Genomic DNA, 14,314 nt, shown 5'->3' with positions numbered 1-14,314 from the left:
CTGGGCGTGGACGCGGAGGCGTGTGCACGCTCCACCCCGGCTGGGGGATTCTCGAACCATCCATGGCACACGCGCAGCCGCGCAGGCCAGGCATGTTGCACGTTCATGCCCACGTGTGTGCGCCCCCCGCGCATCAAGGGGCAACGACTGCGGCTATAGCAAGCAGAGGGGTTCGTGCCAGAGCCCGGAGGGGACCTGGCCCGGGACCCCCAGGCGATGGGGGCCCTTTCCTGGGCATGGCCCGCGGCCCCGAGTCTGTTTCCCTATTTCCTCCCGGGGGGGCTACATTGTGCCCAAATAAATTCCACCCAAAGCAGCCTGGGGACTTGCCAACTATTAAGCCTCTAGTAAATTATCGTTGGGCTCCTGGGCATGAATCCTTCCCAGGATCTTAAACGCATTTACTGCCACTAACATCACAGCCCTCCACCCTCCAATACTCGCCTTGCCTTTATTTTTGGAGAATTTATTTCCTGCGGTTGATTACTACCCAACCCTCAGAGAAGTTTACGCGACACCACCCGCAGGATTTATCTCATTGCAGAGGCCTGCGCGGAGATGGACCCCCCCGGCCGGGCGGGGGCTTCCTCCACACGTCGCTCGCTCTCCCCGACACGTTAATTCTGTTCCTTCGCACTTGGCACTCGGCCCTCGGGCTCTGCGCACCCTGTTTAAGCTCCATCCACCCTGTTATGAGGACGGGGGCTTTACTGCCCCACAAATTGGGAATTATAGGAAGGAGGTGTCCCCTCGGGTGATCTGTCCACCTGTCCCCTCGGGCCACCCTCTCCTCCCGCCACCACTGTCACCTCCTGCAAGGAGAGGACGAGCTGTGGCCCCATCCCAGAGGGTGTGGGAGACCGGTGGGGGCAAGGCAGACGTGGGCACGGGGAGGGTGGCAGGAAGGGGCAGACGAGCCCTCGATGCACACACATGTATGTACACACACATCAATCCTGTCAACTCTCTCAAAACCAAACTACTGGAAGGTGGCATGCCTCTCTCGGCAACCTGTGGCCACCGTAACGGCACCACAAATCCATCCTCTCGCAGTTCTGGAGGCCGGAAGTCCAAAATCAACATGTCAGCAGGGTGGGTTCCGTCTGGGGGCCCCGAGGGAGACTCCCTCAACTTCTGGGCGCATCACCCAGCCTCTGCGTGCTATCACTCGGCCTCCTGTGCGTGTCCAGATTCTCCCGTGGTGCAGGGACCCGGTCACTGGACTAGCACCCCCCTCCCCACCATCCAGTGTGACCCCGTCTTAATCTGATCACATCTGCCAAGGCCTATTTTCAAGTCAGATCACATTCAGAGGCAGCGGGCTTCAGGCGTCGACTTATCTTTCTGGAGGACACACCTGGCCTTCGGTTAGATTACAGATAAGAGGGAGGGGCTAAGCGATGATGCTCCTTTTGCTCAAAGAGTCCCCAGACAGCAGGGGAGTAGGAACAGTCCTCCTCGGTCTTCAGGTGGCCGAGGAAGGCCGTGGGGAAGAGCGCGGTGGGCATCGCCCTTTACGGTGAACCAGAAAAAGAGCTGAAGATCCGCCTCTTAGGAGCTGCGTGACCTTGGGCGAGTCACTTGGCCTCTCTGTGCCTCAGGGTCATTCTCTTTAAAAACGTAGGCCTGCACGCGGAGGCCGCTGTTGCTGGCGGCGTGGTGTGGCTGACGCCAAGGCCGAAGGGGCTGGGGCCGGGCCGGTGGCTCTTCTCTACCCTCTGACCCCGAAGGAGCCTTTGTAGACACTTTCCCCCCACTCACTGTCCTCTGTGAAAAGTTCAAACCAGGGGATCCCTGGGTGGCTCAGCGGTTTAGCACCTGCCTTCGGCCCAGGGCGTGATCCTGGAGGTCCCAGGATCGAGTCCCACATCGGGCTCCCGGCATGGAGCCTGCTCCTCCCTCTGCCTCTCTCTCTCTCTCTCTCTCTCTCTCTTTCTCTGTGTGTGTGTGTGTCTCTCATGAATAAATAAATAAAATCTTTTAAAAAAAGAAAAGTTCAAACCAGGGACACGCTGCTGTTCTGTTTACACACTGCGGTCTGCAGGGGGCCACATGTCTAAGATCATTTCCTTCTCAAGAACCAGGAGGCTTCACCCCTGGCGGGGGGGTGACAGGTACCCCCGGAGGATGCCCCCCTTAAGCAGAGAAGGAGCCCAAGGACCTGACGTCTGGGTTGGGCTCCGCAGTCCGTTCCAGGGAGCCTCCTGGAGTTGCCTTCCCCGCTGACCTGCGGGGACAGGACGGACACCCCTCTGCCCGGAAGGGACGTTCAGCCGACACCAGGAGGTGGCCACCGTGTGGGAGGCCAGAAGCTCGTGGCTGCTGGGCCAGGGCTGGTGCTGAGCATGGGCGGCCGAGGAGCTCAGGGGGTGCTCCCGGGCAGGGAAGGGCCAGGTACGCCCCCCTCAACCTCTAACCAGAGACCCCAGGGCACAAACAACCCTTGTCAGGGATCGAGCAGGACCCCCGCAGGTCCTGCTGGACTTTAAAAGGGACCTCACCCCACTTCAGGCCTCCAGGAAGGTGCCTCTCCCTCAAGGCTCTGCTCCATCCACCCTTCGGGAGCCAGATTGCTCCTCCGAGCCCCCTACATGCTGGGCTGAGGTGGCAAGTGGCTGGCTTGCAACCCCCTGGAGGCCCGGGGCTCCTGCCCGGCTCAGTCAGTAGAGCACGTGACTGTTGATCTTGGGGTTGTAGGCTGGAGTCTCACGCTGCATGTAGAGATTACTTAAAAATAAAATCTTTTTTTTTTTTTAGATTTTATATATTTGAGAGGGAGTGAGAGACAGCACACAAGCAGGGGCAGAGGGAGAGGGAGAAGCAGGCTCCTCTGTTGAGTAGTTTGATCCCAGGACCCCAGGATCATGACCTGAGCTAAAGGCAGATGCTTAACTGACTGAGCCACCCAGGTGCCCCCAAAATAAAATCTTTGAAAGAAAGAAAGAAAAAGGAAATAAAAGAAACCCCCAGTCGAGTCCTGCATCCTCAAGGACAGGAACGTGCTTCTGGATGGAGCCTGGCACTGCCCAGCATGGGCCACATGCCCAGAGCTCCATCCCTGAGCTGGGCTGAGTAGCCTTTCCCGCCCCCGCCCCCCCCCCCCCCCGCAAGATTCACATCCACCAAAAACCGAAAAATGTGACCTTATTTGGAAATAGGGTCTTTCTAAGTGTAATTAGTTGAGATGAGGTCATGCTGAATGAGATGGGGCCTCAGTGCAGTCCCTGGTGTCCTCAGGAGAAGGCCACGGGAAGACGTGCTGCAGAAGGCCACCATGGGACGGCGGAGGCAGAGACCGCAAGGACCTGGGTGCGCAAAGAAGGATCCCTGGAGGCTTCAGAAGGAACAAGGCCCTGCTGATGCCTGGATTGCAAACTTCAGCCCCCAGAACTGAGAGAAGAAATAATTTTTATTGTTTTAAGCCATCCGGTTTGTGGTCATTTTTTTTTTTTTTTTATGGCAGCCCTAGGAAATTGATGTATCACTGTCTGCAGCACTAAGGGGAAATGGGTTTTAGACCGTCCCAAAAGGACAGTCTGGGTTCTCCTGGGCCTCTGTGTCAGGAACGTCTCTCCAACCCATGCTCCTCTCCCTGAAGCCCAAGTGAGCCTGCAGCTACTTTGACCAGAGATGAGCAGCTGGAGACCACGCGTGACATCTCGAGCCCCGGGCGGGTGACTCCCCATGTTATTCAGAGATTGGGAAGAGCGAGGGCCTCAGAGTCAGAGGTCTTGGACTCACATCCTGACTCCACCAGACAGCTGTGTGAACTCCGGGGGGCAGCTCCTGTAACAGCTGAAGAACCTCAACTACCTCCGAGGATGAGACACAAGGCCGAGGGTCACGTGCTCAGCATATAGTAGACACTCAGTAAATGCTCGAGACGCTTTCATGTCCCAGCCACAGCCACCACTCCATCCCCCAAAGGAAGGACCATGTGTCCGACCACAGAACAGGGCACTTCACTTTTTGGAGGACGTTCATACGATAAGCGTTTCCTGGGGAGCATCACCAGTGGGGGCTCTGAAGAGGGCAGGTGGCTTCGGTCTGATTTCCCAAGCTCAGCGTGTTCAAAACAGAATGACTCGGCGTCACTGGTGTTAAACTGGACTTAGCTTCCGTGCGGTACTTTCTATTTTCAAATAATCTATGATTAGCCCTCTCTCCCTGGGTGCTCTTTAAAAACTGACAGTGAAAATAGATGCCTCAGGAGACCGCAGACCACAGCAGGGCCGTGGCCGGGGAAGCGTGAAGAAGGGGAGGAGAGCGGGAAGTCAGGGTGCTCCCGCCGGCGGGGCGCCAGACAATCCTCCGGACAACATCACGGTTCTTCTGAACAGCCCTTTGTACAGAGGAGGAAACCAAGGCCCAGCAAGGCTGAGTTACTTGCTCAGGGCCACATGGCTACTATGTGGAAAAATCAGCTATCAGTTCACCTGCAAGGGGTCTGTGCCTAGGGGTGGGCGTGAGGGCAGGACTTCAGGACCAAGGCCTTGATCTAGGGAGCGACATCATGGGGGTGAACCCCTCAGTATGGTTTTATTGTGGTTTTTTTTTTTAACATTTTATTTATTCATGAGACACAGAGAGAGAGAGGCAGATACACAGGCAGAGGGAGAAGCAGACTCCCTGTAGGGAGCCCGATGAGGGACCCGATCCTGGGACCCCGGGTCACACCCTGAGCTGAATGAAGGCAGATGCTCAACCTGCTGAGCCACCCAGGCGTCCCCCTCAGTACAGTTTTGCACCCGCACTCCCACCCCTGGCCACTGGCGAAGGCTGAAAGAGCTGTAGCAGGAGGCTTCTCCCTGTCAGCACGAATCCTAACCCCGTAGGATCTGTTACCAGGGTACAGACCTGGGGTTGTGGGTGCCAGGCAGGGGGACCTCGGGGACAGATGCCCGCAGCCTTTCCCACCTGAGCACCCCGTCTCCCTGCTGCTGGTGCAAGTGATGGCAGGCTCTTTAATCCTCCCTACTGGTTGCTTATTTTTATTCCTTTCCTTTTTTATATTTGGTGCGTGCATTTGGTGGTCAAGCCAGAGGCGCCTGACCCGATGGCCTTGTGAGGCACGGCCTGAGTGGGAGTGGGAGACCCAGGGCCACGTCAGGGTGGGGTGGGAAGACGGCCACCCAGAGATTTGGGAGAGGCCCTGGACGGAGGCGCCTTTGCCCCTCACCCTGTAGCAGCGGGTTACTCCTGGGCCAGGCCCGGCAGCTCCCACGGCTCCCCACAGCTCCCACGGCTCCCCACGGCATGATCAGCAAGAGGAGGGTGAGGTTCTTGGCCCCACCCTGTAGGCTGTGGCTGCCAGGCGGGGGCAGGAAGGAAGGGGGCCTTCTGCATTATCAGGAAGCTCTCAGGGCCAGCGGGACTTCGGGTCAGATGGGTGCCACCATCCCTCCCAGCTGGGCAGACACTCCATGAAGCATCATGAGACCTTGTCCCTTGTCACCCCTGACAAACGTGGCGTGGTCACGTGGTTACCGCGGCTCTCAGGACCACAGGGCCACGCAGACCACGCAGGCCGGGCCCCGTCCCCTCCAGGTTTGCCATCTGGGCCAGGCCTTTCCTTGCCTGAGCCAGTTCCCTCACCCGGGAATCAGGGAATCACAGGCCTGGGTGGGCCTTATCTCACTGGGCCGCTGGTCAAGGTCAACGTACATAATCAGCGTCCAATGGAGGAGCTGCTTTCACTATTGATCATCATTAACTATTAGCACTGCTGTTTCAGCCAGCTCCGCGAGAGTCCGCTGGAAGCCAGGGCACAGTCCTCGGGCCTGAGGGCCACCCCGCGTGGCACTGGCTGGAGAGGCCCTGCCCTGTCTCCCAGCAAACGTGCCCGAGTGGCCCGAGCCGGCCTGAGACACCAAGTTGGCCAAGAGCCGACAGGACAGAAATGGGAAGAGGGGAAGCAATGTCCCGGGATCCGCTGGCACCTCCTGAGGCCACCACTGCTCTTGTCGCACAGGAAAAGAGCCAACAGGTGCCCCCCACACCGGGGGCTCCTAGGTGCCCTGCCCCAGTGGGCCCAGACCCATCACGTTGCCTCTCTGGGGACACGGCGGCCCTGAGAACCTGCCCGGGGTTAGGAAGTAGCACACCTCAGAGCCCTGCCAGCCCTGCCTCTTACTGCACAGAGGGGAAACTGGCCAGGAAAAGACAAAATGACATCAGTGACGTCCCCGAGGTCGCATTTGGGCTGGGGATGGGGCAAGGGACTCAGACCCTGGCCCTCTGTGCCAGGCCTTGCTCCTTCCTGCAGCGTTTGCAAAACAGTGAAGCACACCCAGAGCTTCCTGCAGCGTTTGCAGAACAGTGAAGCACACCCAGTGAGCCACACGCGTGGCCCTGTGATTTCTGCACACCTACTAAGCACCAGGCATCCCACCAGTCATTTCCCACTTGAGAAGTGAAAGAAGGCCAAGCCAGGCCTCTGGTCAGCCCACTCCCACCCCCGGGGAGCCACTTGGAGAGGCTCTGGTATCCCTGGTATCTAAAGTTCTCCTGCCCAAGCACCCCTTATCTTGCACCCACAGACGGACCTCCAGCCCCTCCTGCCCGAGCACCAGTGGCCTCCGGGAGCCCCCTGGCAGCCTGCCTCTGCCCCCCAAAGAGGCAGCCGGTCACAGGATGCTCTGTTCCCTCTCCCACCTGGGGTCAGGGCCCCGCAGCCACTTCCCCTTGGGCCCGGCTCCAGCATCCATCCCATCAGTCCAGGCCCCCAAGAGGCCCCCCAAGGCCCCAGCCCCTCCCCTCAGCCCCTGAGGCAGTCACCCACTTGGCCCTCATTCCCTGGCCCCTTGAACAAGCTCTCCCGGACGCCCGCCCAGGGAAGGAGGTTTAATTTCATGTTCCTCCCATGATTTATGAGGGTTGCATTCAATTAACAGAGTATCGATTCCGCGCAGCTGGCCGCACGCTGGCTGGGAGTTGTTATTTTATTATCAAACCAGCCGCTTTCCTTTTAAAACACGGGGAGACTCTGCACACGGGGGCCCACACGCACGCTGACCGAGACGCACGGACACGTATGGCCAGAGACGCGAGCGTCACGGACGGGGAGCTGCTTTGTGACTGTCCGTCTGTCCCCCCGTCTCTCACACACCGCATGGATGTAAGGAACCCCTGCCCAGGGCCCAGTCTCCTCCTCGGCTTCTCTGGCCCCAGTCACCCCATCCAGAGCCCCGGATGCTGTGGGGGATCCGGACGACACTGAGGACCTGCCAACCCCTCCTCAAGCAAGAGCAGAGAGCATTTGTCTCTCTTGCACCAAGAAATATATGTGCATTTATAGCAGATAGACAGACAGACAGACGGATGGATAATCTCCCCACCACTGACAGGAGCGCAGTCAGCGTCGAGCGGTGTGTGGTTTCCACACTGGGCGAAGGGATCGGTGCCCCGTGCACACAGCAAGGCCGGGGTGTGGAAGCTGGACTGGGGGACACAGGAGCCCGAGTCCAGCTCCCACTCCTACACCCCAGGACCTGGCTTTTACCCGGAGGATTTAAAAAAAAAAAACATCCCCTATGTATCTTTTATTTAAGACCCGTTGAGATCCTACTGTAGAGGTGTACCTTGCCCGTCTTACCCACAGCAAACGAGGTTGAAAACCTTTGTCTTTGTTAGGATGCTTAACCCGTTCACACTTATCCTCACGTTTGCTAGGTTCCTGCCCTGACCTTGTCACCCAGCTACCTGCGTCCCTTCCCACCCAGTCTGGCCTCCCTCCAGCCTTGGGGCCAGACAAGCGCCCCGATCTCATCCACCGGGAGCTGTCCTGTCAGGGCCATAGGTGAGGTAAGCCTTTTAGTTATTTATTCTTTACAGATTTTATTTATTCGAGAGAGAGTGAGAGATCACAGAGGGAGATGAAGAGGGAGGGGGGAAGCCGACTTGCGCTGATAGAGCGGACAGCCCGACACAGGCCTCGATCCCAGGGCCGCCCCCGAGATCATGACCTGAGCCGAAGGCAGATGCTGAACTGAGCTCCCAGGTGCCCTAAGGCAACCCTTTAAAAGAAGCCCCCAAAGTTGTCTTCCCAGGTTTCGGGTCCCCTCACCTGCCCCCCACACTCACACGCAGACCCCCGAGGCTCCTCGCTCAGGCTGCAGGTGGCCGAGAATGTCTAGAAGCATTTTTGAGGTTTTTTTTTTTTAAAAAAAACCGAAAAACCCTTCATCTCTTTACCTGCAAACAAGAATCTTGATCTGCTGCTGTTTATTGTTACTTTATTTTTATTGATTTCTGCACACTGGTAAACCAACTCTGTTCATAATTATATAACCTCCTCTTCACATTGTCACTTATCACTAAAATCCCCACATGTCCCTGTCAACCTCCTGTTTCATGGCAGCATAAGCCGCACCCAGCAGAGGCACCACGGTCTGCGTACTGTGCCCTCGCCGGTGGACATTTAAATTGTTGCTCAAACTTTGTGGGTTTTGGTAAGATTTTATTTGAAGTCATCTCTACACCCAACATAGGGCTCGAACTCACAATCCCGAAATCAACATTTGCACACTCCACCGACTGAGCCAGCCAGGCACCACGTTGCTCCAACTTTTTGACACTATAAAAAAGGTATTGGGACGCCTGGGTGGCTCAATGGTTGCGCGTCTGCCTGTGGCTCAGGGCGTGATCCCGGGGTCCTGGGATCAAGTCCCACTTCGGGCTCCCTGCATGGAGCCTGCTTCTCCCTCTGCCTGTGTCTCTGCCTTTTTCTCTGTGTCTCTCATGAATAAATAAATAAAATCTTTTGAAAATTGAAATAATTTCAATTTCAATTTCAATAATTTCTCCTGAGGCAGATTCCCAGAATGAAACGACCAAGTCGTTACAGGCCACAAGGCGGTGACCGGGCATTCCCAGGCGGGCTGACTCCTCGGGGTCCAGAACGGGAACTCGTCCAGGGCGGGGGTGGCCAGGACACACCTGGCTTCTGTCTCCCTGTCCTGTCGCACACAGTCCACATGCCTAAGTCCCCAGATTCACACGTAACAGAGCACCAAGGGCACTCACAGCACTCCCGCCTTTCCTTCCTTCCTCCAGCAAGTACTTATTGAACCCTGGGATCCAGAAATGAAATCCAAAATCTCTGCCCTCACGGAGCATATGTTCCAGCTTGGGAGACAGACAGTGAACAAGCAAATCATGAAAATACATAGGGTGAGGTGGAATCTGGGAGACTGGGTACAATTTGAAATAGGTCCCCAGGGAAGGACTCATTGGTGACATCTGAGTAAAAACTGGAGGAAGGGGAGGGAGAAAATGAATTCTTTCACCTGGCCAGATCTGAGGAAAGAGCATTCCAGGCAGAGGGCATGGCCTGTGCAAAGGCCCTGTGGCCAGAGGGAGACCACTGTGCGACAGGAATAGAGAGGAGGCTGGTGGGCTGAAGCTCAGGGAGCAAGTGGGAAGATAGCAGGGCTGGGCACATGGGGGTCACAGGCCACTGGTGAGTGACTGGGAGCCTGGGGGAGGTGGGGAACAGAGGCGGCTCTTGACCAAATAAGTATTTTAAAATAATCTCTCTTTAAAATAAACAGTCGGAGGGCAAGGGCGGTGGGCAAGGGGGAGAGCTGGGGTTCTGGGCACACTCGGAGGGTGGGGACAGATTGCCGATGGGCTGGATACAAGTGAGAGACAGAAGGGTCAAGGCTGAGTCCCAGGCCCGAGTCTGCCCCTCACTGCAGGGCTCACCCGCAGTGGGCTCCTGGCGCTTCCAACCCAGCCCTGCGGTCCTGACTCTCCAGCTGTGCGCACGGCCGGGGGCCAGTTGCCCCCCCACCCCCAGCAGGGCCACTCTGAGAACAGGGCTCCAATTTTGGTCCCCCTGTGCCCGCTCCACCCATTCTAGAAACCCCGGCCCGGACGCCACACACGGTACAGGTCCAGCAGATACGGCCTCGTATTTGACTCGAATGAAAACAGCCCAGAATGTTGGTCGTCTTTGCTGCGGCAGAGAAGCCTTCTGGGAAATTCAGAGATCATTACTGTTTGGCTTTAGGATACATAATATGATGCCATTTGCAGCAAATCTGCAAATAACCCCTAATTAGGTTTTCCTAGGCTAAAAAAGCAAATTTGCTTTCCCTGAGGACACGGGTGGGAGGCAACAGTCCAGAAGCTTCCAGCAGGGCAGGAGTACAGTGGGGGGCTGTTCAGGCCACAGATCATTTCGAAGTGAGATGAACAGAGTTTGCTGGAGACACAGCAGCATGCACGTCCGCAGGACTCCCACCTGTCTGGCCCAGGTGGGTCGGTTCAGGGGGTTAAGGTGGGGCAGGGGCTGCAGTGTTTGTGCAGAGGGGAGACGTGAGCAAGCAGCCCGCCCCCCCACACCCCCGCATGTCCTGGACACACCCACCATTTCTGTCCCCTGAAACCAGAAGCAACAATGTCCCTGAAATTTATGGCTCTGCCTATGGGGTTTGATGGGCTCTGCTGGTCTTGATGGATTGTTGCTATTTCCCGGGATGGAACTAGGAGGTGGCACGGACTACTCCCCCCCAGGAGGAGAGGAAGGGCAGGGCAGGGGAGGGAGGGAGAAGCCAGGACTGGAGGAAACCAGAGAGGTGTTGAAGGAGCTGACAGTGGCTCCCCCACCCAGTCCCGCCCCCAAAAGGCAGGCGACCTGACCCTCACCCTGGCGCCCACGGCAGGCTGCTCAGCAGAGGGAGGGCCAGGCTGGTCCTCTGCCCTCACCCTGGTGCACAGCTGCATGGACAGAGGCTGGGTCTGCAGCCCAGAGGGGAGGCAGCACACCTGGGGGCAGGCAGAAGAGGGGAAAGGATGACATGGGAGTGGGGCTGGATTAGAGAAGATGCACTCCACGCACACAGAGTAGAAAAGGATCTCATGCCCCAGCGGGAACTCACCTTAACCTCCCTCTCCCCATTTTTGCCACCAGCTCCCCTGTTTCCCTTTTCCACACAGCAGTTGGAACTCTTTAAAAAAAAAAAAAAAGCCAGATCCTATCCCCCCTGGGGTTGTGAGCTCTCTGACAAACTCCCACACGTCTCAGAAGAATGTCCCAAATACCACAAAGCTCCATGCCACCTGCCCTGTTGGCCTCTCCTGTCCCTCACATGCTTTGCCATGTCGGCTTTCTCATTGGTTCCTTTCTTCCAACATACCAAGCTTATTCCTACCCCAGGGCCTTTGTACTTGTTGCTCTCTCTGCTTCAAATTCTCTACTCCCAGCTCCTTCCCACTATTCAGAATTAAGCTTAACTATCACCAACTCAGTAGAGGCTTCCTAGACCACCCTGAGTAAATAGATCCTTCCTCGGCACCCACCCCTAACCCTTCAGAGCATGCATCAGTATCCGACGTAGTCTCACTTATTTCTGTTTCTTGGTTGCTACCCGTCTCCTCCCATAGGAGTGAGGACAAGGGCTCAACACTGGGGCCCCAGCACCAGCAGCAGTGCCAGGCGCTCAGTAGGTCCAAAACATGTTTCATGAGTGGATCCGTTTCGTTTGCTCTGTCAGATACTGATCCCGGGTTGGCGAGAGGGCATCCAACTGGGCACCCAGCACACGGCCACGCAGCCCACTCAGGAGCCAAGCACTGTGGCAGGCTCCTTGCACTACCATCACGTGTAATCCCAGACTCCAGGACTGTCATTTTACTGCCTACGTTTTCCAAACCAAAAAAACAAAAACAAAAACATCAAGACAGAGATCTGATGAAGGATACTCTTCCCCTGAGCTGTGAGTTAATTGATATGAAAAGTCTTGCAAAGGAATAAAAACTAACCCGCACGCAGCCCCATGTTTAATGAATGGCTACCAAGTGCGCAGTGGTGAGAAACGTGGGCTCTGAGGGGCGCCTGGGGGGCTCAGTCAGCGAAGCATCTGCCTTCAGCTCAGGTCCTGATCCTGGGATCCTGGGATCGGGCCCTGCATCGGGCTCCCTGCTCAACGGGGAGTCTGCTTCTCCCTCTCTCTCTCATGTGCTCTCTCTCAAATAAATAAGTAAAAAATCTTAAAAAGAAGAGAAGAAGAAGAAAAAGAAGAAGGAGAAAGAAAAAAAAGAAAGAAAGAAAGAAGGAAAGAAAGAAAGAAAGAAAGAAAGAAAGAAAGAAAGAAAGAAAGAAAAGAAAGAAAGAAAGAAAGAAAGAAAGAAAGAAAGAAAGAAAGAAAGAAAGAAAAAGAAAAGCGTGGGCTCCGGCGTTCGCTGGCCAAGGCCCAGAGCCAGGCCAGCTCCCGAACAGCTGCGTACCTCGGGGTGACTTCCTGATTTTCTCTGTGCCTCGGTGTCCTCCTCAATGTGACGGAGATTGAAGCACCCATAAGGTGGGGCTGACCCCACCACTGAGGGGACGCGGTAAGGACGATGCCGGGCACCCGGTGAGCTGTCCATAAATGCCACTGAATATGCAGCAGGCACGCCGACACCAGATGACCCGACTGGGCATCCAGGACATTCGATCAGCAAGGCCAGTGTGAGGCGGGCGCCGTGGCCAGCAGCCCAGCCTAGGCGGGCTACGGGGCAAAGGACCCCACAGCGGTCCAAAGGAGGGGTCCGTCACACACACCCCTTCCTGCAGCCGCCGGGGCGCCCCCATAACCAGGACTGACCGCCTGCACTCTGACTTTGACTCTGCCAAACTCCAAACAGGAAATGCCTGGAGCCTTGGCTTTTACATTTCACGTATTGGCTGAGCTACCGCTTTCCTACAAATTGTCTAGAAGTGTGGATCACAACTCTAGTTTTCAGCAGCAGGACGCTTTCAGCAAATCACACTGGCCAAGATATACAGCTTTTCCGAAGTTGTGTCAAGTGTGGGTTTCAAACTTAGTTTTTAGCAGTTAGAACAGCATCGAGCAAATCCACCTCACAAAGAACCTCAGTGTTGAAAAGAGATCAGGGGGCGCTCGTCCGCCTGGGACGGGTGGGCAGCAAGCACCTCCCTCCACAGTCTGAGGGCCAACACCCCCCGTCCGGATGGGCCTGACTTCACACTCCCTCCTCCTCTGGGTTCCAGATCACTTACGCACCTAACACACACGATTCGGTTTCACAGCGTGGGCTCCGGGGGGCCGCTCCTGAGCTACCTGGAAGGAGGCCTCTGGACATTCCAGGCTCCGTAGGGGAATATTTAGAATGAATAAACCAAGGCAAAAATGGTCCAGGCCCGTCGGCAGAGGACAGGTAACCACCACTGGGGTCATCCTGTCCATATGCACATCCACATGTGACAATCCACGTGGACAGAGCTCAAATTGCCAGGTTGAGTGAGAAGCAGGTGGGGGAAATGCCCTGCGGGATGCCACTCGTGTGCTGCCGGCAAACGCCACACGCCGGGTAGTGACAGCGTGTGCGTATAAAAATACGTCTACGCAAAAGGTTACTCTGGACTGGAAGCACTGACACCTAACTCAGGAAGGCACTTGTCTCCATGGGGAGGCAGGTAAAGGGCCCTCCAGCTCTCATCTGTGATTTTTATTAAAAAGGAAAAAGGACGTCAGGCCATCGATATGACAAAACGTTAGCAGCTGTGAAATCCGGGGGTGGAAATGAGCTCTGGGTTGTATTACTGTGTGGCTCCTGCATGCTTCTAAGTTTTGTCCGGGTTAGCAGAGAAGGGGGCTGACCGAGAGTGCCCCCGCCAGCTCCGGGAGTGCACGTTGAGGCTGCGCCCCAGTGCCGGGCACGCCGCCTGGTCCGCGCCCCCCCCCCCGCCCCCACGGACCCCTTACCTGTCCACAGCAAAGTGCCCATTGCCAGCAGCCCGGTGCAGCTCACTGCTGTTCTCCAGTCTGGCCAGCGTGTCCATTCGCTTCACCATCAGCTCCAGCAGGTCGCTCATCTTGCGGAGGACGCCGCGGGACTCGGGCCCACCCAACACTGCAGACAGAGCGCGGGCGCCGTCAGGCTCAGCCGCAGCCTGCAGGCCACCTGAAGCCACCTGGTGGCTCAGACTGCAGCCCCACGCGCACTTCCCAGGCAAAGGAGTTGGGCAGGAGAGTGAGCCCACCTCACCCCTCACCCCTGTAGGACAGGAAATCCCCTCACTTCGTTGTGTGGGGGTACAGAGCCCTGGGCCGACTCTGCTCCCTACCAGCTGGGGGACACGGAGATCATCCTAATGCCTCTGGGCCTCTGTTTGGTTACATTCAAAATGGAGCTTTAGACCTAATCCCAAGTCTGTGAAAAGACAGGAAAAGGCCAGGGGTGGGGGTGCGGAACCCCAGGGCCCCCCAGCACCGAGTTCCAGACAGGTCTTGTGGATCAGGCCTCTCGAAAGTGCAGTCAACCAGCCACTCCATGCCTGAATCTCCTGGCCAGGCTGTTAAAATCC

General features: G+C 56.6%; 1 protein-coding gene across 2 annotated transcripts in view; it reads right to left on the bottom strand.

Annotated features, from left to right (window-relative positions):
- Positions 1-14,314, bottom strand: part of MGAT5B (alpha-1,6-mannosylglycoprotein 6-beta-N-acetylglucosaminyltransferase B) — a 71,181-nt gene that overhangs the window by 44,818 nt on the left and 12,049 nt on the right. For both annotated transcript variants that reach the window (XM_041726433.1, XM_041726434.1), the window contains exon 3: positions 13,713-13,860. In XM_041726433.1, coding sequence (XP_041582367.1) covers positions 13,713-13,860 — 148 coding nt within the window. The remainder of the gene's footprint in view (positions 1-13,712; positions 13,861-14,314) is intronic.

This window comes from Vulpes lagopus, chromosome 12 (genome assembly GCF_018345385.1).
Source record: "Vulpes lagopus strain Blue_001 chromosome 12, ASM1834538v1, whole genome shotgun sequence".
Lineage (NCBI taxonomy): Eukaryota > Metazoa > Chordata > Mammalia > Carnivora > Canidae > Vulpes > Vulpes lagopus.
Note: the sequence above shows the minus strand (reverse complement) of the source record. Positions and strands in the feature narration are given on the sequence as shown.